General features: G+C 45.2%; 1 protein-coding gene across 1 annotated transcript in view; it reads right to left on the bottom strand.

Moving 5' to 3' along the window:
• dpp6a (dipeptidyl-peptidase 6a) overlaps positions 1-22,361 on the bottom strand; it is a 515,918-nt gene that overhangs the window by 98,737 nt on the left and 394,820 nt on the right. The window contains exons 13-14 of the mRNA XM_072254436.1: positions 19,583-19,690; positions 15,037-15,128 (exon numbers count right to left, since the gene is read on the bottom strand). Of these exons, the coding sequence (XP_072110537.1) occupies positions 15,037-15,128; positions 19,583-19,690 (200 nt within the window). The remainder of the gene's footprint in view (positions 1-15,036; positions 15,129-19,582; positions 19,691-22,361) is intronic.

Below are 22,361 nucleotides of genomic sequence, written 5' to 3' on the forward strand. Positions count from 1 at the left end.
AACAAATTGTCCCAATCCACTCCTTCTAAATCCTTTCGCATCTCCTCAAAGTTAGCCTTTCTCCAATCAAAAATCTCAACCCTGGGTCCAGACCTATCCTTCTCCATACTTATATTGAAACTAATGGCATTGTGATCACTGGACCCGAAGTGCTCCCCAACACATACCTCCGTCACCTGACCTATCTCATTCCCTAACAGAAGATCCAATGCTGCTCCTTCTCTAGTTGGTACCTCTATGTATTGCTGCAAAAAACTATCCTGCACACATTTGACAAACTCCAAACCATCCAGCCCTTTTACAGAATGGGTTTCCCAGTCTATGTGTGGAAAATTAAAATCTCCCACAATCACAACCTTGTGCCTACTACAAATATCTGCTATCTCCTTACAAATTTGCTCCTCCAATTCTCGCTCACCATTAGGTGGTCTATAATACACCCATATAAGCGTTACTACACCTTTCCCATTCCTCAGTTCCACCCAAATAGCCTCCCTAGACGAGTTCTCTAATCTATCCTGCCAAAGCACCGCTGTAATATTTTCTCTGACAAGCAATGGAACACCTCCCCCTCTTGCCCCTCTGATTCTATCACACCTGAAGCAACGAAATCCAGGAATATTTAATTCCCAATCACACCCCTCCTGCAACCATATTTCACTAATAGCTACAACATCATATTTCCAGGTATTAATCCATGCTCTAAGCTCATCCACCTTTCTTACAATGCTTCTAGCATTAAAATAGATGCATTTAAGAAACTCTCCACCTCTTACTCTCTGTTTATCCCTAATGGTGCAAACACCTTTGTTATCTTTTTCTTCCTTCTCCCCTACACCTTCGGTCTGAGTGCTCCCATTCTCTGTCCCCTGTCTATCCTCCCTCACACACTGTCTACTAGCTTTTTCTGTTTGTGAACTAACCTCCTCTCTCCTAGTCTCTTCAATTTGATTCCCACCCCCCAACCATTCGAGTTTAAAGTCTCCCCTGTAGCCAGCGCAAATCTCCCTGCCAGGATATTGGTTCCCCTAGGATTCAAGTGCAACCCGTCCTTTTTGTACAGGTCACACCTGCGCCAAAAGAGGTCCCAATGATCCAGAAACTTGAATCCCTGCCCCCTGCTCCAATCCTTCAGCCACGCATTTATCCTCCACCTTATTCCATTCCTACTCTCACTCTCACGTGGCACAGGCAGTAATCCCAAGATTACTACCTTTGCGGTCCTTCTTCTCAACTCCCTTCCTAACTCCCTATATTCTCCTTTCAGGACCTCTTCTCTTTTCCTACTTATGTCATTGGTACCTATATGTACCACGACCTCTGGCTCCTCACCCTCCCATGATCATAAACATACCGGACTCTGGCAACAGGGAGGCAAACTACCATCCGGTTCTCCCGATTGTGTCCACAGAACCGCCTATCTGACCCCCTAACTATCGAGTCCCCTATTACTACTGCCCTCCTCTTCCTTTCCCTACCCTTCTGAGCTACAGGGCCAGACTCTGTGCCGGAGGCACGGCCACTGTTGCTTCCCCCAGGTAAGCTGTCCCCCCCAAACAGTACTCAAACAGGAGTACTTATTGTCAAGGGGCACAGCCACTGGAGTACTCTCTAGTACCTGACACTTGCCCTTCTCCCTCCTAACCGTGACCCACTTGTCTGCCTCCTGTGGCCCCGGTGTGACCACCTGCCTGTAACTCCTCTCTATCAACTCCTCACTCTGCCTGACCAGACAAAGGTCATCGAGCTGCAGCTCCAGTTCCCTAATGCGGTCCCTTAGGAGCTGCATCTCGGCGCACCTGGCCCAGATGTGGATGTCCGGGAGACTAGGAGACTCCAGGACCTCCCACATCCGACACCGAGAACAGCAAGCTGCCCTCACACTCATATTTCCCCCTTTCCTTAAATAACAGGAAAAACTGAAAACCAAACCTACTTTGCCTTGCCCATTTCTGCCTAAGCCCATTGAGCCAAAGCCCTTAAGCCTTCACTCTGCTCCCGGCTCACTCCGCTGCCCGCTGTATACGGCTGTGTTCCTTTTAAATCTTCAACGCTTCACTGCCCGACGTCACACGCCTGCGCAGTCCCGCCTCTCTTAACTCCGATGAAAAAAAGAAAAAATCAAAATGGCTTCCGCCGCATCTCGCTCCGATTCTCGACTTCCTTCTCCGAAAACAGAGCTCATAATACTGGTTTTAGTGAATTCTGGGTCGGGGGTGTGTAGGGTAATGTAATTGGTGGAAACAGAGATAATTCACAACCACTGACATTGAATTGGGATTCACTTTAACAGGCTGGTCTGACATGATGACATAGTTACTGTGAAGTTTGGTTACCATGCTTCGTGTTCAGGTTTTGAGGTACAATAAATGAGTTGTTGCAGTTTTTATTAATCAGAAAACACCTCATGTTGTTTTATATATGAAAACCTCCAGAGACAGCATGGCTTTGTGCATGGCAAGTCATGCCTTACCAACTTGATTGAGCTTTTTGACAAGGTGACAAGAGAGAATGATGAGGGTAGGGCAGTGGATGCTGTCTACGTGGATTTTAGTAAGGTGTTTGACAACGTTCATTGTGGAAGGCTAATCCAGAAGATTAAGATGGATGGGCTCTGTGGTGAATGGGCTGTTTGGATCCAGAACTGGCTTGTGCATACATGACAGAGGGTAGTGATCGAAGGGATTTATTTAAGCTGGAAGTCTGTAATTAGTGGAGTTCTGCAGGGATCTGTGCTGGGACCTCTGCTGTTTGTAATGCATATAAATGACCTGGATAAAAATGCAAATGCATGGTTAGTAAATTTGTGGAGGATACCAAGATGGGTAGAGTTGTGGATAATGTAGAAGATTGGCAAAGAATACAGCACAATATATATACCAGTTGCAGATATGGGCTGAGAAATGCCAGAGGGAGCTTAACCCAGGTAAGTGTGAGGTCTTGCACCTTGGTAGGGCAAATGCAAGGAGACAGTACACTGTTAAGGGCACGGTCCTTAACAGTGGACCCCAGTGGACCAAAGGTGGTTAAGAAGGCTTATGGAATACTTGCTAATATTATTTGGGCATTGATTTCAAAATTCAGGAGGTTATGTTGTAACTGTATTGCATTCAATTCCGGTCACCCCACGACAGGAAGGATGTTGAGGCTTTGGAGAGGATGCAGAAGACGTTTACCAGGACGCTACCAAGTTTAGATGGCATGTGCTATCACGCGAGGCTGGGTATAAACTTGAGGTGCTTTCTCTGGAGCGTCAGAGGCTGAGAGGGTATCTCATAGAGATTTACAAGATTATGAGAGGCATAGATAGAGTGGATAGAGAGTATCTGCATCGCAGGGTTGGAACGTCTAATTACAGAGGGCATGCATCGAAGGTGAGAGTGGGTAGGTTCAAGGGTGAAGTGTCAGTTTTTTATTTAGAGGGTGGTGGATGCCTGCCTGGAATGGACTGTCTGGTGTGGTGGTAGGGCAAATATATTAGAGGCCTTCAAGAGACATTTGGATAGGCACATAGATGTAAGGAAGATGGAGGGATATGGACATGGTGTAGGATTAGTGTTTGGGTGTTTTTGATTTGCTTTTTAGCTAGTTTGGCCCGACATTGTGGGCCAAATGGCCTGTTCCTGTGCTGTACACTTCTATGTTCTTCTATGGGACAGGAGAGGTTAAATTGGGCAATAAGGGATATTCTAAGAAATTAACTATTTTGTGCCTGTCTTCATGGAAGAAAACATTATAATACTTCCTGAAGATAATGGAAAACAGATGCCACATGAGTGTCTGCTGTGCTCAGATTTAGCAAGTCATCTAAAACTTTGAAAACTTCTATAGATGCATAGTGGTGAGTATTGCAACTGTTTGCAACATGGTCTGGTATAGAAATACTAATGCCCAGGAATGAAAACTTCATACTCAAGAAGTTATGGATACACCCAGTCCATCACAGGAAAAGCCTTCCCCACCACTGAGGACATCTACAAGGAGTGCTGCCTCAAGAAAGCAACATCTATCAAGGATCCCCACCATCCAGGACATGCCCTCTTCTTGTTGCCACCATTAGGAAAGAGGCTCAAGAGCCATGGGTCCCACAGCACCAGGTTCAAGAACAGTTATCACTCTTCAACCATCAGGCTCCTGAACCAGCATGGATAACTTCATTCACCTCAGCTCTGAACTGATTCAAAAATCTATGGACTCACTTTCAAGGATTCTACAACTCATGTTCTCAGTGTTATTTATTTCCTTTTAAAATTTTCACAGTTTGTCTTCTTTTAGACATTGGTTGTTTGCCATTCTTTGTGCATAGTTTTTCATTGATTCTATTGTACTTTGTTCTACTGTGAAGGAGAACGAATCTCGGCAGGTTATGGCGACTTTGTTAATAAATTTACTTTGAACTTTGAATATTACGCCAATGCATCCAAGGCAAGACAAGTTTCCATTTATCCTATCAGTTCTGTGACATGCTCAAAGTCCTAAGTAAATGTAGGTATTATCAAAATACATATACGTCACCATACATAGCAAATTCCTGCTGCTGTCTGTAAGGAGTATGTACGTTCTCCCTGTGACCGTGTGGGTTTCCTCCGGGCGTTCTGCTTTCCTCCTACAGTCCAAAGATGTACTGGTTGGTAGGTTAATTGGTCATTCTAGATTGCCCTGTGATGAGAATAGGGTCAATCAGGTGATAGCTGGGTGCTGCGGCTCAAAGGGCCGGAAGGGCCCATTCTGCGCTGTATCTCAATGAAAACAAACTCAATAACCATAACAGAATTAATGAAGGACCGTGACCAACACGGAAGGCAACCAGTGTGCAAAAGAAAAAAAATAATAAAGAAAGAATCAAAAAATATCGAGAAAATAAGATGAGGAGACCTTGAAAGCGAGTCTCTAGACACAAAATACTCTGCAGATGCTGGGGTCAAGGCAACACTCGCAACACGCTGGAGGAACTCAGCAGGTCGGGCAGCATCCGTGGAAAAGATTGGTCGACGTTTCAGGCCAGAATCCTTCGTCAGGACTGTAGGAGGAAGGGGCAGAGGCCCTATAAAGAAGGTGGGGGGAGGGTGGGAAGGAGAAGGCTGGTAGGTTCCAGGTGAAAAACCAGTAAGAGGAAAGGTAAAGGGGTGGGGGAGGGGGAAGCAGGGAGGTGAAGAAGGAATGGGGGAAAACACAATGGGTAGTAAACATAGAAACATAGAAAATAGGTGCAGGAGTAGGCCATTCGGCCCTTCGAGCCTGCACCGCCATTTATTATGATCATGGCTGATCATCCAACTCAGAACACCGCCCCAGCCTTCCCTCCATACCCCCTGACCCCCGCAGCCACAAGGGCCATATCTAACTCCCTCTTAAATATAGCCAATGAACTGGCCTCAACTGTTTCCTGTGGCAGAGAATTCCACAGATTCACCACTCTCTGTGTGAAGAAGTTTTTCCTAATCTCGGTCCTAAAAGGCTTCCCCTCTATCCTCAAACTGTGACCCCTCGTTCTGGACTTCCCCAACATCGGGAACAATCTTCCTGCATCTAGCCTGTCCAATCCCTTTAGGATCTTATATGTTTCAATCAGATCCCCCCTCAATCTTCTAAATTCCAACGAGTACAAGCCCAGTTCATCCATTCTTTCTTCATATGAAAGTCCTGCCATCCCAGGAATCAATCTGGTGAACCTTCTCTGTACTCCCTCTATGGCAAGGATGTCTTTCCTCAGATTAGGGGACCAAAACTGCACACAATACTCCAGGTGCGGTCTCACCAAGGCCTTGTACAACTGCAGTAGTACCTCCCTGCTCCTGTACTCAAATCCTCTCGCTATAAACGCCAGCATACCATTCGCCTTTTTCACCGCCTGCTGTACCTGCATGCCCACTTTCAATGACCGGTGTATAATGACACCCAGGTCACGTTGCACCTCCCCTTTTCCTAATCGGCCACCATTCAGATAATAATCTGTTTTCCTATTTTTGCCACCAAAGTGGATAACTTCACATTTATCCACATTAAATTGCATCTGCCATGAATTTGCCCACTCACCCAACCTATCCAAGTCACCCTGCATCCTCTTAGCATCCTCCTCACAGCTAACACTGCCACCCAGCTTCGTGTCATCCGCAAACTTGGAGATGCTGCATTTAATTCCCTCATCCAAGTCATTAATATATACTGTAAACAACTGGGGTCCCAGCACTGAGCCTTGCGGTACCCCACTAGTCACCGCCTGCCATTCTGAAAAGGTCCCGTTTATTCCCAGTCTTTGCTTCCTGTCTGCTAACCAACTCTCCACCCACACCAATACCTTACCCCCAATACCGTGTGCTTTAAGTTTGCACACTAATCTCCTGTGTGGGACCTTGTCAAAAGCCTTCTGAAAATCCAAATATACCACATCCACTGGTTCTCCCCTATCCACTCTACTAGTTACATCCTCAAAAAATTCTATGAGATTCGTCAGACATGATTTTCCTTTCACAAATCCATGCTGACTTTGTCCGATCATTTCACCACTTTCCAAATGTGCTGTTATCACATCCTTGATAACTGACTCCAGCAGTTTCCCCACCACCGACGTTAGGCTAACCAGTCTATAATTTCCCGGTTCCTCTCTCCCTCCTTTTTTAAAAAGTGGAGTTACATTAGCCACCCTCCAGTCCTCAGGAACTAGTCCAGAATCTAACGAGTTTTGAAAAATTATCACTAATGCATCCACTATTTCTTGGGCTACTTCCTTAAGCACCCTGGGATGCAGACCATCTGGCCCTGGGGATTTATCTGCCTTCAATCCCTTCAATTTACCTAACACCACTTCCCTACTAACATGTATTTCGCTCAGTTCCTCCATCTCACTGGACCCTCTGTCCCCTACTATTTCTGGAAGATTATTTATGTCCTCCTTAGTGAAGACAGAACCAAAGTAATTATTCAATTGGTCTGCCATGTCCTTGCTCCCCATAATCAATTCACCTGTTTCTGCCTGCAGGGGACCTACATTTGTCTTTACCAGTCTTTTCCTTTTTACATATCTATAAAAAGTAGTAGGAGGAGGCGGAATCAAGAGGGAGGTGGTAGGCAGCTGGGGGAGGGGGCAGAGTGACATAGGGATAGAGGAAGGGAGGGGGAGGGAATTACCAGAAGTTGGAGAATTCCATGTTCATACCAAGGGGCTGGAGACTACCTAGACGGTATATGAGGTGTTTCTCTTCCAACCTGAGTTTAGCCTCATCATGGTAGTAGAGGAGGCCATGTATGGACAAATCCAGAGTTGAAGTGGGTGGCAACCGGGACACCCTGTCTGATGTGGCAGATGGAGCGGAGGTGCTCGACGAAGCGGTCCCCAAATCTGCGTCGGGTTTCACCGATGTAGAGGAGGCTGCACCGGGAGCGCTGGATGCAATAGATGACCCCAACAGACTCACAAGTGAAGTGTTGCCTCACCTAGAAGGACTGTTTGGGGCCCTGAATGGTGGCAAGAGTGGAGGTGTAGGGACAGGTGTAGCACTTATGCTTACAGGGATAAGAGCTGGGTGGGAGATCCATGGGGCGGGATGTGTGGATCAGGGAGTCGTGGAGGGACCGATCCCTGTGGAAAGTGGAGAGGGGTGGAGAGGGAAAGAAGTGCTTAGTGGTGGGGTCCTGTTGAAGGTGGCAGAAGTTGCGAAGGATAATGTGTTGGATGCAGAGGCTAGTCGGGTGGTAGATGAGGACAGGGGGGACAAGGCAGAAACTATGGATCTACCGGGACAGTCAGGGTATGGATCTTGGGGAGGAGGTAAAACCGAGCGGTACGGGGTGTGGGAATTATGAGTTTAGTGGCTGAGGATGGAAGGTCTCCAGAGTTGATAAGGGTGGTGATGGTACGGGAGACAATGGTTTGATGTTTTTTGGTGGGGTAAGTAAAAGGAGGTGTCAGAGAGCTGCCGTTTGGCCTCAGTGAGGTAGAGGTCTGTCCACCAGACTACTACAGCACCACCTTTGTCCGCGGGTTTGATGGTGAGGTTGGGATTAGTGTGGAGAAAGTGGAGGGCAGTGTGTTCAGAGGGAGTACGGTTGGAACAGGAGAGAGGAGTGGTGAAGTTGAGACGGTTAATGTCCCGGCGACGGTTGAAGATGAAAAGATCGAGTGCAGGTAGAAGGCCCGGGTGGGGTGTCCAGGAGGAGGAGGAAGAGGGTTGAAGATGGGAGGAGCGAGTCTCTAGATTGTGGGAACAGTTCAGTTGATGAGGCAAGTGAAGCTGGATGAAGTTATCTCCTCTGGTTTAACAGCCTGATGGTCGAAGGGTAATAACTGTTACTGAACCTGGTGGTGTAGGTCCTGAGGCCTCTGTACCTTCTTCCTGGCAGCAGCAGTGAGAAGAGAGCATGACATGGGTGGTGGGCATCCCTGATAATGGATGCTGCTTTCCTGTGGCAGTGCTCAGTGTAGATCTGCGTGATGGTATGGAGGGCTTCACACAGGATAGACTGGGTTGTACCTACTTTTTGTAGGATTTTTCATTCAGGGGTTTTGGTGTTTCTATACCAGTCAATATACTCTCCATCACACAATTATAGAGGTTTGTCAAAGGTTTAGATGTCATGCCAAAACTTTGCAAACTTCTAAGGAAGTAGAGGTGCTGACGTGCTCTCTTCATAATTACACTTATAGTCATAGTCAAAGTCATACTTTATTGATCCCGGGGGAAATTGGTTTTCGTTACAGTTGCTCCATAAATAATAAATAGTAATTGAACCATAAATAGTTAAATAGTAATATGTAAATTATGCCAGTAAATTATGAAATAAGTCCAGGACCAGCCTATTGGCTCAGGGTGTCTGACCCTCCAAGGGAGGAGTTGTAAAGTTTGATGGCCACAGGCAGGAACGACTTCCTATGATGCTCTGTGCTGCATCTCGGTGGAATGAGTCTCTGGCTGAATGTACTCCTGTGCCCACCCAGTACATTATGTAGTGGATGGGAGACATTGTCCAAGATGGCATGCAACTTAGACAGCATCCTCTTTTCAGACACCACCGTCAGAGAGTCCAGTTCCATCCCCACAACATCACTGGCCTTACGAATGAGTTTGTTGATTCTGTTGGTGTCTGCTACCCTCAGCCTGCTCCCCCAGCACACAACAGCAAACATGATAGCACTGGCCACCACAGACTCGTAGAACATCCTCAGCATCGTCTGGCTTATGTGCTTGGGCTCAAGAAAATTCCTCTGAAATAATAACACCAAGGAATTTAAGGTTACTGACCATCTCCACCTCTGATTCCCCAATGAGAACTGGCTCCAGTTTCCTCCTGCTGAAGTTCTTCAGTCCTGCTGACATTCAGTGAGAGGTTGTCATGGCAGCACTCAGCCACGTTTTCAATCTCTCTCCTATATGCTGATGCATCACCACCTTTGATCTGGCCTATGCAAGTGGCGTCATCTAGAAACTTGAATGTGATGTTGGAGCTGTGCTTAACCACACAGTCGTAAGTGTAGAGCGAGCAGAGCCAGGGGCTAAGCACACAGCCTTGTGGGAGATTGTTGTTGCTGATCTACACTGACACGTGAGGAAATCGAAGATCCAATTGCACAAGAAGGTAATTAGGCCAAGGGCTTTAAGCTTATTAATTCATTTTGAGGGGATTGTAGTATTGAATGTGAGCTGCGGTCAATGCAGAGCATCCAAATGAATGCATCTTACTTGTCCAGATACGCTAGGTTTGAGTGAAAAGCCACTGAAAGGGTATCTGCTGTGGACCTGTTTTGCCTACAGGCGAATTGGAATGTATCCAAATTGCATCTTGTAAGCTTTGATCAAATCACTGCTAATTTCCAGAGAATGTTGACTTAATTTGTGCAATTTCTTTTTACATCATTGTTGCATATTCATGGTGTGCCCCTTCTAAGATGTGGTTCCCCAAACAGATGTTAGTGATCCATGCATGGCTTAACTAGATCTTTATGCAGCTGTGAAATGCTTTCTACCATCTGTTACATTAAATATAAGGACCAGAATCCTATCATTTTTTCATTATTTTGTGTTCCTGATTTCTATGTTCATGAACTTCTTTCACCTACTTTCAAAGGTGGTGATGCATCTACCATCTGTTACATTAAATATAAGGACCAGAATCCTATCATTTTTTCATTATTTTGTGTTCCTGATTTCTATGTTCATGAACTTCTTTCACCTACTTTCAAAGGTGGTGATGCATCAGCATATAGGAGAGAGATTGAAAACGTGGCTGAGTGCTGCCATGACAACCTCTCACTGAATGTCAGCAGGACTGAAGAACTTCAGCAGGAGGAAACTGGAGCCAGTTCTTTCACCTACTACATCTACTTAGGAATAATCTGGCCTTTCAAGTTTCACTTTACACACAGTATAAATATTAGAAAATCCACTCGCTGCTTTTCTGCCTAATTGCCTATTCATTCTCAAATCACCATATGCTACCCTCAGATTAATTTTCTTGCAGGCATTCACAGTAGAACAAAGAAATACAATAGAATCAATGAAAAATGCACACAAATAAAGGTGGACAAACAACCAATGTGCTAAAGGATACAGACTGTGCAAATACAAAACAAAACACAAAAATAACAATCAATAAATAATAGCACGAATTTGAGTTGTAGAGTCACTGAAATTGAGTCCGTAGGTTGTGGACTTATGGTTCACAGTTTGCAGGAAAGATGAAGAGGCATTGGAAAGGTACAAGATGTTTACCAGGCTGTTGGCTGGATTGGAGGGTGTGAGTTATAAGAGGAGACTGGACAAACCTGGGTTGCTTTCTCTGAGGAGTTGGATGCTGATAGGAAACCTGATGAAAGTTTAGAAAGCAATGAGAGGGTATCATGGCCCAAAGGGCCTGTCCCAGTGCTGTACTGTTCTATGTCCTATGACCGGTTCCTGTTTCCATAATTTCCTTACGACACAGAATGACTCCTCTAGGCCAATTAAGTCAATGCTGGCAGAAGTGGCAACCTCGTTGTCAGACTAACGTCCACTGTAACCTGGATCTTCTCCTACAATCAGTACACATAATGGTTTTAATTAAAGGTAAATACATTTATTATTTCTTCATATATTATTGTATCCACTGAAGGACAAATAGAACCTTGCTTCAAAGTCACAGCAACCAAAAAGAGGCCAGAATGCAAGTGACCCTTGTTGCTGCGTGGCTGATCTGGGCCTCAATCTCAAACCCTTGAGATAGGCCACACACCATGACTCTGTACCAGACTGGAGCTACACTCGAAATAGGCCACACACCATGACTCTGTACCAGACCGGAGCTACACTCAAAATAGGCCACACACCATGACTCTGTACCAAACTGCAGCTAGACTTGGCCGATAAGATCAAACCAGAGACCAACACTCTGTAAAACTGCCTACAGTAGTGGGAGCCTTCAGTATCCAGGTATGAGTACTATCAATCAGCTCCCCAAACCATCACAAATTGAGCCATACTGTAACTGTATGTACAGTATAGCATAGTTTCAGGACCTCACATCTCCCAAACTCTGATGCGATCTGTTCAATTCAATTCAAGTTTGATTGTCAATCAACTATACGTGCATACAGCCAAACGAAACAGCATCTCCCAGGGCCCAGGTGCGAAGCACAGTACCACCAGTCACACACAGCACAAGGCATATAAAGCACATATGGGTTTTCAGTAAAATACAGTCACACAAAAAATATAGTCCAAGCCCCTGAATCCATGAATGTTACAGCAGTCTGTAGTCAAACATAATATGGCTTGTCTCCTGCTGAGCGAACACAAGAGGACAGCACCGACTCTATCCTGTATATGGTGGCACACCGTTCCCTGGCACACCGGTGGACTACACCAACTCTAGCACCACCCTTCCGGGCGGTTACAGACACACAACACCACAGCCTGAGTCTCAGTCCACACCATGACCGAGGCCGCGCAGGGGTCAGTGAATCAGACTTCCAGCATTCCACCTCAAGAATGTCCAACACTTGCACGGATTTTGCCCGTTTTCCTTGTGACCACGTGGGTTTGTTCCAGTGCCCTCCCGCACCAAGCAGAGGTGTGGTTTCATTGACCACTGTAGATTGTCCCCAGTGCGGGTGCGTCGTGGAATTGTTGGGAATGAGGAAAAAATAGATTGCAGGGAATGTTAGTGACAGAGCCTCAGAACAAGGCCCAGGTCAGCACGCTAATACAGCACTGAGGGTCAACTACATGGGAATGGATTTTCCTTCCCGGTCAGCGTCGTCTTTCAGGCTAAATGACTTCCTTCAGTATCTTAAGCAAAAATGGAAATATGATACAGTATATAACCTTGCAAGGAAGGACAAAGTAAATACAAAGGCTAAAAACCAAGGCCAGCTGACATTCACTTTATCAATGGTTTCAACACAGATCTATTACAAAAGACAGGACAGAGAAGATGAAATTTTAATAGTTTTCATGGTTGAAAGGGTTTCAAGAAAGTGGTTTCACACTTGGACTCTTCCAAGTAGATCTATACTAAAAAGAGGGGCTGGTGAAACTGCTACATTTACTGCCTCTTACAAGTGGTTCTGAACAGAATTAGAGAATAAAGAATTTATACGCTTGAAAGGCAATAACTTCTGCCTCACCAGCACAGGGTTATAACTATATAATTCTAACTCAATTCAGGATCAAATGCTAATTCTCACTGTGGCTGTTAAGTTCTTGTAACACTTACTGTTAAAAGCTTAGGGTGTAACTTTAATAGGGGTGAATTTGTATGCCAAATAAACCAGTTAACTCACTGTCCTGCACACAAGCAGACAACAGTAGCACTGAGGAGGGTTGAGGGAGGTGAGGAAGGTTTACTGGGCACAATGGCTGTGGAGTGCAGTTTGGAATGGTGCCGAGGACAGATAAAAATGGGAATGAGACAGGAGGGTTCGGTAGGTGCAGGGGAAGATGAATTAGAAGGGGAAGGAGGGGAGGTATAGAGGATATTGGGGGGAGTACGGATGAGGGACTTTATGCCTGAGGGAAGTGTGTACATACTTTCTTACAGTCACAGAACCAGGTCCTTCAGCCCTACCACTCAGTGCAAACCTTCTATTCTGCCTAGTCCTAAGGACCATAGCTCTCCTTACACTCTATTCTATGCATTTATTCAAATTTCCCTTAAGTGCTGAAATCGAAACTGCATCCACCAATTCTGCTGGCCGCCTGTTCCACACTCTCATTACCCTCTGAGTGAAGAAGATCTCTCTCGTGTTCCCCTTGAATGTTTCACCTTTCACTCTTAACCTATTACCTTTAGCTCCAGTCTCAACTAATCTCAGTGGAAAAGCCTGTTTATATTTACATAAGAGATTCTGCAGGTGCTGAAAATCCAGAGTAACACAAACAAAATACTGGAGGATTCGTCAGGTCAGGCAGCATCTAACGGAAGGAATAAACAGCCGAAGTTTTGAGCAAAGACCCTTCATCAACCTGATATCCCTCACAATTTTGTATAACTCTTTAAAATCTCCCTGCATTCTCCCATGTTTCAGTGAATGAAGTCCTATTTTATTCACCTTTTCCCCATAATTCAGGTCTTCAAGTCCTGGCAAAAAGCATGGAAATTTTCTCTTCACTCTTTCAATATTATTGATATCTTTCCTGCAGGTAGATTACTAGAAATGCAACCAATACTCCAAATTAGGCCTCACAATGTCTTATGCAACTTCAACACAAATTCCTGTACTCAATACAATATGTCTTCTCCTGAGCTTCTTTGTAAAGCAGTGTGTCTGAAAAGTACTAAGTTACTGATTTCCTTTCGGACTGCTGTAGTGCCTTTATTTTCATGGTTCCTAGAGAAAAGGCAGCTGTGGTTCTGACAGATACAAAAACACAGCACATGGTGTAATAAAGACTTCAACTCTGGCTCATTAACACAAGAAAGTCTGCAGATGCTGGAAATCCAATGAAACATACACAAAATGCAGGAGGAACTCAGCAGGTCGGGGGGCATCCATGGAAATGAACAAGGAGTTGATGTTTCAGGCCGAGACCCTTCCTTTCCAGTTCTGATGAAGTGTCTCGGTCTGAAACGTCAACTGCTTCTTCATTTCCATTCCATGGATGCTGTCTGACCTGCTGATTCCTGCAGCACTTTGTAGTGGCCTCTCGGGTGCCAATCAAAGGTGTTTTTTTCTTTGTTAAATGTGTTTTTTTTATGATCACAAGACTATATTGGACTCCAAGAACTTCTGATACAGAAGGTCTACTCCAGTAGTAAGCTGCTTGTGGATCAGAGTAACCAGCTGGCTTGTCAGAGAAGGAGCCAGCTGGGATGTCAGAGGAGCTGGCCTGATGTTGAAGGAAGCAGTCCAGGTATCGGAGGAGCTGGCTCGAGTGTTTGAGGAGCTGGACTGGGTTTGGGGGAGCTGGTCTGGGTGCAGACTGTTGCTGTCTGCTACTCAAAGGCACTGGCATTGGTGCACAAAGGTGACTGCAGTGTAACTATGGGTGATTGTCTTGGATGGTTCTCTTGCAATTGCAAAACCCTGTTGAGCATTGATAATATAAGATGCCATCGGCTTTGTTTGGTGGGGAGACAGGTGGTGTGGGAGCTGTGTAGCCTTGGTTGTAGTGAGGACTAGGCCTCAAGCCGTGAGCTTGCCTGCTACTGCAGTTCAGGTGAGGAGACACTAGAGGAAGTGTAGCATGGCATCCGTGCTCAGTTGGGGGGGGGGTTGCCTCTCCTGTTGGTACTGCCCTCCAGTGTTTGATCATTTCAATGACAGGCTGGATTGCTGGGAACTGTACCATCAATTTACAGGTCATGTCTCTCAGGATCTTGGACCATATACAGTATGTTTTATTTTGCGTGACCATTTTTTTTGCTCACTGTTTTGAGATTGCTGTGTATATTTTGCATCTTGGTCTCAGAGGGACACAGTTTCATTTGGCTGTATCAATGTATGGTTAAATGATAATTAAGCTTGATTTGGTTTTGATTTTGGATAGGTATCTGATCCCCTTTCTCAAAAGAGTAGATTGCTGCTTTACTCATGACTCGCTTTTACCATTCCCGGAGACTTACATTTTTTGATGAAGTTCATCATATGTCAAAATCTGTGTCACATCCCAGTTACCGGAGGTGATGGACTGCAAGTTATTGATACTGTTGTTAACCTGGAGAAAGAGGTAAGAGAATCATATTTATTACATGTCTGAGTCAGTCCCATTCAGCGCAAACTCTTTATTGATTATTTACCAGTGACGTCACACATTTATCTAAAGCTTTGCTCTTTCAAAAATTCTTCAGCTTATGTAAGCAGATCTTACTGATACATTTAAACCATAGAGCATAGAAACAGACCCTCACCCACTTTCTCCCCACCCTGTTCCATCCTTTACAGAGGAGGAGGCATTTGCTATCCTGAGGCAGATCAGGGTGAATAAATCCCCAGGGCTTGCCGAGGTGTTCCCTTGGACCCTACAGGAGGCAGGTGTAGAAATTTCTGGGGCCCTAGTAGAGATATTTAAATCATTCTTAGTGACTGGAGATGTATTGGAGGATTGAAAGATACCTAATGTTGTTCCACTGTTTAAGAAAGGCTCTAAAAATAAATTAGGAAATTATAGGCTGGTGTGTCTGAAACCAGGTGTGGGAAAGTTAAGGGACTAGATATATAAGTAGTTGGATAGACGTGGACTGATTAAGATAGTCAGCATGACTTTGTGCATGGTAGGTCATGTTTAACCAATCTTATACTGTTTTTCAAGGAAGTTACCAGGAAAATGGATGAAGCAAAGCAGTGAATGTTGTCTACATGGACTTTAGCAAGGTATTGACAAGGTTCTGCAGAGGTGGTTGGTCAAGAAGATTCAGTCACTCAGCATTCAAGATGCGGTAGTAAATTGGATTAGACACTGGCTCTGTGGGAAAGAGGGTGGTGGTAGAGGCTTGCCTCTCTGACTAGAGGCCTTTAACTAGTGATGTGTCACAGGCATCAGTGCTGGGTCCTTTGCTGTTTGTCAGCTACATCAATGATCTAGATGATATTGTGGTTAACTGAATCAGCAAATTTGCAGATGACACCAAGTTTGAGGGTGTAGTGGACAGTGAGGAAGGCAGTAATGGCTTGCAGAGGGATCTACATCAGCTGGAAAAATGGCAGATGGAATTTAATGCCAACAGGTATGAGGGGTTGCACTTCAGTAGGACCAACCAAGGTAGGTCTTATACATTGAACAGCAGGGCACTGAGGAGTGTGGCACAACCAAGGGATCTGGGAATACAAGTTCATAATTCGTTAAAAGTGGTGTCACAGGCAGATAGGGTCATAAAGAACGCTTTTAGAACAATGGCCTTCATAAATCAATGTATTGAGTACAGAAAATGGGATGTTTGTTGAAGTTTTATAAGACATTGGTGAGGCAGTTTTGGTCACCTACCTACAGGGAAGATGTAAACAAGGTTGAAAGAGTACAGTGAAAATTTACAAGAATGTTGCTGAGTCTGGAGGACCTAAGTTATGAGAAAAGATTGAGTAGGTTAGGACTGTATTCTGTAGAACATAGAAGACTGAGAGGAAATATGATAGAGGTATATAAAATTATGAGGGGTGTAGGTAGGGTTTTTCAGCGCAAGAGGCGTATATGAACTCGATTTCAATGTTGCAGAGAAGTACAGGGGCGGTAGGGGTATGGAGACCTATGGTCCTGATGCAGGTCGAGGGGAGTAGGCAGTTTAAATGGTTTCAGCACTTACTAGATTTTGCTGAAGGGCCTGTCACTGTGCTGTACTCCCCTATGATTCTATGACTCTTCAACTGCCCATCACCCACGCACACTTCCCATTGGTTCCCCTCACCCTACCCCTCCCCAACTCCATGCTCCACCTTCCTGTCAGGTTCCATCATCTTCAGCACTTTTGTCTCTTCTACCAATCATTTCCCAGCTTCTGGCACCATTCCCACCCTCCTCCTTCATCATCTGCCTATCACACCACCCCCCTCACCTGGATCCACCTAACATCTGCCAGCTCTTGCTTCACTCCTTCCCCTCACCTTTTTACTCTGGCTATCTCTCCTGTAAATTTTAGTTCTGGTCGGATCTCATCCCAAATCATTGACTGTCCATTTCCTTCCATAGGAACCTGCTGAGTTCTTCTGGTATTTTTTGTGTTGTCCATTTACAATGATATTATTTCATTCCCCTTGCCTTTTGATTAATTCCCCACACATCTACCTAAACACTAAAGGGCACTTTATGGTGACTAATTAACCTATCTTTGAGATGTGGGAGGAAATGGCGCCACCTAGAGGTGGATATGCAGATTTTATACACACACACACACACGCACACGCACACGCACACGCACACCACCTCAGATCGGAATTAGACCCAGGTCACTGAAGTGGTGAGAAAGCAGTTCTACAAAATGCATTGCCCAAACTGTAGGGAGTTTTCCCGTAAGTTGAATAGCTAGGAACTATGCTGTTATTTTACAATCTCTTTGCACTTAAATCTGCTGTAACAAATCCTGGTTTTCAAATAACCCTGAATACTGGGAAACCTCCACCCACCAGTGCTTTCCTCCACATCTTTTCATGTTGCAGACAATCCTCAGCGGTACCTTTGCTTAAGACTGGAAAGCTGGAGATGTGTCTCGTCACTCTCTGAAATAACTAATTTGTTTTAATTTGAAAATAAGCTTAAGGCATTTCATGTGATGGGCTGGAAAGGATATCTGTGAAAGGAAAGCCTTCAGAAACATATTCCTGTAATATTGTAATGGCAAATGCAATCAGCAATGTAATTAAAAGAGGATATTAAACAGTAGCTAATTTCTTGTATAATGGGGGCAACACGGTAGTGTAGTGGTTAGCACAGTGCTTTACAGTACAGGTGACCCAGGTTCAATTTCTGCTTCTGCCTGTAAGGAGTTCTTATGTTCTCCCTGTGACCACTTGGGTTGCCTCTGGGTGATCTGGTTTCCTCCCACAGTCTGTTAGGTTAATCGGCCATTGTAAATTGTCCTGTGAAATCAGGAGATTACCAGGTGGCATCGCTCAAAGGGCTGATTCCACGCTGTACCTCAGTAAATAAATTAATAAACAGGTTAATGAAGTAGTTTGCATCAGAATATTTTGCGAGTATATTAACTGTGTCAGTCTCTCCCTGCAAGGATCATATTGAGAGTCTGTAGAATGTTTCAATGTATGGATTCAGATAGAAAAAGACAGGGAACGTGCCTCAGGAACGTCTATCATCACAGAGCCCACCATCTAGGCCATGTCCTCTTCTCATTGCTGCCATCAGGCAGGAGGTACACATGCCTGAGGACCCACACCTCGAGGTTCTGCAACAGTTCCTTTCCCACTGCCACCAGGTTCTTGAACTAACCTGAAAATCCCAAAATGTTACCTTGGACAACGTTCTGCTGTACTCTCTCACAGCTTGCACTAATGTTGTTACACTTGAGGGGTACTGTCAGGGTAATGCAGGCGGGCTTTTTCCACTGAGGTTGGGTGAGACGAGTCATGGATTAAAGGTGGAAGGTGAAACGTTTAAGGGGAACACGAGAGGGAACAAGGTGAAACAGATTTTCCTCTGCTCTCCTTCCCTCTAATTCTTCCACCAAACATCTGGCATTGATGCTGCCTTGTCACGGACCCCACACGGAGGCAAAAGGGTCCTTTCTGTTTTCCCTTTCTGGCTCTCTTCACATTTTTATGTCTCAAGTGACTAACAGTGAAACGTTAGTAAAATGTAAACGAGTACAAGAGCAGTGACAGTGAACCAAGTCGATCTGGCCTGTCCTTTTAAATTTGTCACATGATTGAAATAAAGCCCCAGTCACCCTACATTAAACCTTTCTTATGATAACAACCAAGAACACACAACACTGAAAACAGAACCTTCCCGCAAGGTACAGTCCTTTTGGTCCATGAGTCGCACTGACCTTTTAACTCACTCTAAGGTCAATCCAACCCATCTCTCCTACATAACCCTCCATTCTTCTTGCATCCACGTGCCTATCTAAGAGTTTCTTAAATATCCCTAATGTATCTGCCTCTACCACCACTCCTGGCAGGACGTTCCACGCACCCACCACTCTCTGTGTAAGAAACATTCCTCTGACACACCTCCCTATCTTCCTGGTGGATGAAAATATCACAATGGCAGTGAAGGCAGAGGAAGGCTGCAGCAATGAAGGGCCCCCAGACCAGGCTACCAGACCTTGACCACAATCTGTCAAGGACTATGTAGTGGCTTGCCTGTGTATCAGCCTCCCCATGTTAAACAAAGTCATGCACAGGCATTCTCTATTAAGGGAATCCTTAACATCCCGGACATGAGGATATCAGATCAGTCTGTACAGCAACCTGAGGACTCACCTTAGGAGAACATCACAGCTGCTTTCAGTGATCCTCCAATCACAATAAAATGATTACCTCTGGTATTAGTCACTTCTGCTGTGGATAAAAGTCCTTGCCTATCCAGTCAATCTATGCCTCTTAACATTTTGTACACTTCTAACAAGTCACCTATCATCCCCCTTTGCTCAAGAGAGTAACGCCCCAGCTCACCTAACCTATCCTCATAAGAAAAATTTAGCTTCTTTTTCAGGCACTTACTTGAGCAGATGACATGGCGATGTGGTAGAACTTTCCCCGTCCTCCCTGTGGATTGGGGCGAATGAAGAAGAACTTCCTTCCATCTTTGGAGAATAGAGGCGGTTCATTCTGTAATCAGTGAAAACATTTACCTGTGAGCACTGACACATGAAAGGACACACGGTAAAGAGTGAAAACTTACAACGATCAGAAGAGTTATTCCAGCAGTCGGGCAACATGAATGTTCCAAGATAATGGGTAGGACGCTGAGTTGTCAGAGCTGAGAAGGAGAGGATTTGTGGGCTTTTTCAGATTTTTAAACAGCGAACCAATTGGGAGCGGAGGAGCTGAAGACAGCCGGTCAGCTAGCGCACTATAAAAGCAGTTTCGTCTAGCGAAACGTCCATCGTCGGAGTGGGCTGAGTCAGAGTGAGACGACTTTGGCTCAACAGGCTTCAGCATACACAGGCAGAGGCAAGGATAGTTTCCAGTAAGTTGTCGTTTTGTTCTGTTTGTTCAGAGTAGAGAGAATGTCAGGCAGGATGTTGGAATGCTCCTCTTGCAGGATGTGGGAAGTCAGGGAGCCCTCTGGTGTCCCTGAGAACGACACCTGCAAGAAGCGCAGCCAGCTGCAGCTCCTAATAAACTGCGTTAGGGAACTGGAGCAGGAGCTGGATGACCTCCGGATCATTCCGGAGAATGATAGTAGCTACAGGGAGGTAGTTATGCCAAAAGAGCAGCACACGGGTAATTGGATTACCATCAGGTGAGGGAAGAGGAAAGGGCAGGCAGAGCAGGGTTCCCCTGTGGCCATTCCCCTCAACAAGTATACCGATTTGGATACTGTTTGGGGGGGGGATGACTTACCTGGGACAAGCTGCGGCAGCTGGATCTCTGGCACTGAGTCTGGTTCTGCCGTGCAGAAGGGAGGGTGGAAGAAGAGGAGAGCAGTAGTGATAGGGGACTTGGTACAGAAAGGAGGTTCTGTGGTCGTGAGACTCCCAGATGGTTTGTTGCTTCCCGGGTGCCAGGGTCAGGGATGTCTCTGATCGCGTGCACAGCATTCTGAAGTGGGAGGGTGATCAGCCAGATGTCATGGTACACATCGGTACCAATGACGTAGGAAGAAAGAGCGAGGAGGTCCTGAAGAGTGAGTATAGAGAGCTTGGTAGGAAGTTAAAAAGCAGGACCTTGAGGGTGGTAATCTCAGGATTGCTACCTGTGCCACGGGCCAGTGAGGGTAAGAATAGGATGCTCTGGAGGATGAACAAGTGGCTGAGGAACTGGTGTAAGGGGCAGGGTTTCGGGTTTCAGATTTCAGGATCACTGGGACCTCTTCTGGGGCAGGTGGGATCTGTACAAGAGAGACGGGTTACACCTGAACTACAAGGGGACCAATATCCTTGCAGGGAGGTCTGTTAGTGCTATTGGGGAGGGTTTAAACTAGATTTGCAGGGGGATGGGAACCAGAGTGCCAGAGCAGATAGTGGAGCGGGGGTGAAAATAAATGATGTTAAAAGTTGATGCAAAATCACAAACAGAAGGGTTGTGTGTGGTGATAATAATCTTCTAAGCGTGTCTATTTCAATGCGAGGAGTATTGTGGGGAAGACTGATGAGTTGAGGGCATGGATTGACACATGGAATTACGACATTATAGCACGTTAGTGAAACTTGGCTACAGGAGGGGCAGGACTGGCAGCTTAATGTTCCAGGGTTTCGATGTTTCAGATGTGATAGAGGCAGAGGGATGAAGGGTGAGGGGTGGCATTGCTAGTCAGGGAAAATGCTACAGCAGTGCTCAGACAGGACAGATTAGAGGGCTTGTCTACCGAGGCCATATGGGTGGAGCTGAGAAACAGGAAAGGTATGACTACATTAATGGGGTTGTATTATAGACCACCCAATAGTCAGCGAGAATTGGAAGAACAAATCTGCAGAGAGATAGCAGACAACTGCAGGAAACAAAAGTTGTGATAGTAGGAGTTTTAATTTTCCACACATTGATTGGGATTCCCATACTGTTAAAGGTCTAGATGGGTTAGAGTTTGTAAAACGTGTTCAGGAAAGTTTTCTAAATCAATATATAGAGGCACCAACTAGAGAGGATGCAATATTATATCTCCTATTAGGAACTGAGTTAGGACAGGTGACGGAAGTGTGTGTAGGGGAACACTTTGGTTCCAGTGATCATAACACCATTAGTTTCAACTTGATCATGGATAAAGATGGATCTGGTCCTCGGGTTGAGGTCCTAAACTGGAAAAAGGCCAAATTTGAAGAAATGAGAAAGGATCTAAAAAGCGTGGATTGAGACAGGTTGTTCTTTGGCAAGGATGTGATTGGTAAGTGGGAGGCCTTCAAAGGAGAAATTTTGGGAGCGCAGAGTTTGTGTGTTCCTGTCAGGATTAAAGGCAAAGTGAATAAGAATAAGGAACCTTGGTTCTCGAGGGATATTGGAACTCTGATAAAGAAGAAGAGAGAGATGTATAATATGTATAGGAAACAGGGAGCAAATAAGGTACTTGAGGAGTATAAAAAAGTGCAAAAATACTTAAGAAAGAAATCAGGAGGGCTAAAAGAAGACATGAGGTTGCTTTGGCAGTCACGGTGAAGGATACTTAAAAGAGCTTCTACAAGTATATTAAGAGCAAAAGGATAGTAAGGGATAAAATTGGTCCTCTTGAAGATCAGAGTGGTCAGCTATGTATGGAACCAAAAGAAATGGGGGAGATCTTAAATAAGTTTTTTGCGTCTGTGTTTACTAAGGAAACTGGCAATGGAGTCAATAGAAATAAGGC

The sequence above is a fragment of the Mobula birostris genome, chromosome 3, assembly GCF_030028105.1.
Source record: "Mobula birostris isolate sMobBir1 chromosome 3, sMobBir1.hap1, whole genome shotgun sequence".
Classification (NCBI taxonomy): domain Eukaryota; kingdom Metazoa; phylum Chordata; class Chondrichthyes; order Myliobatiformes; family Myliobatidae; genus Mobula; species Mobula birostris.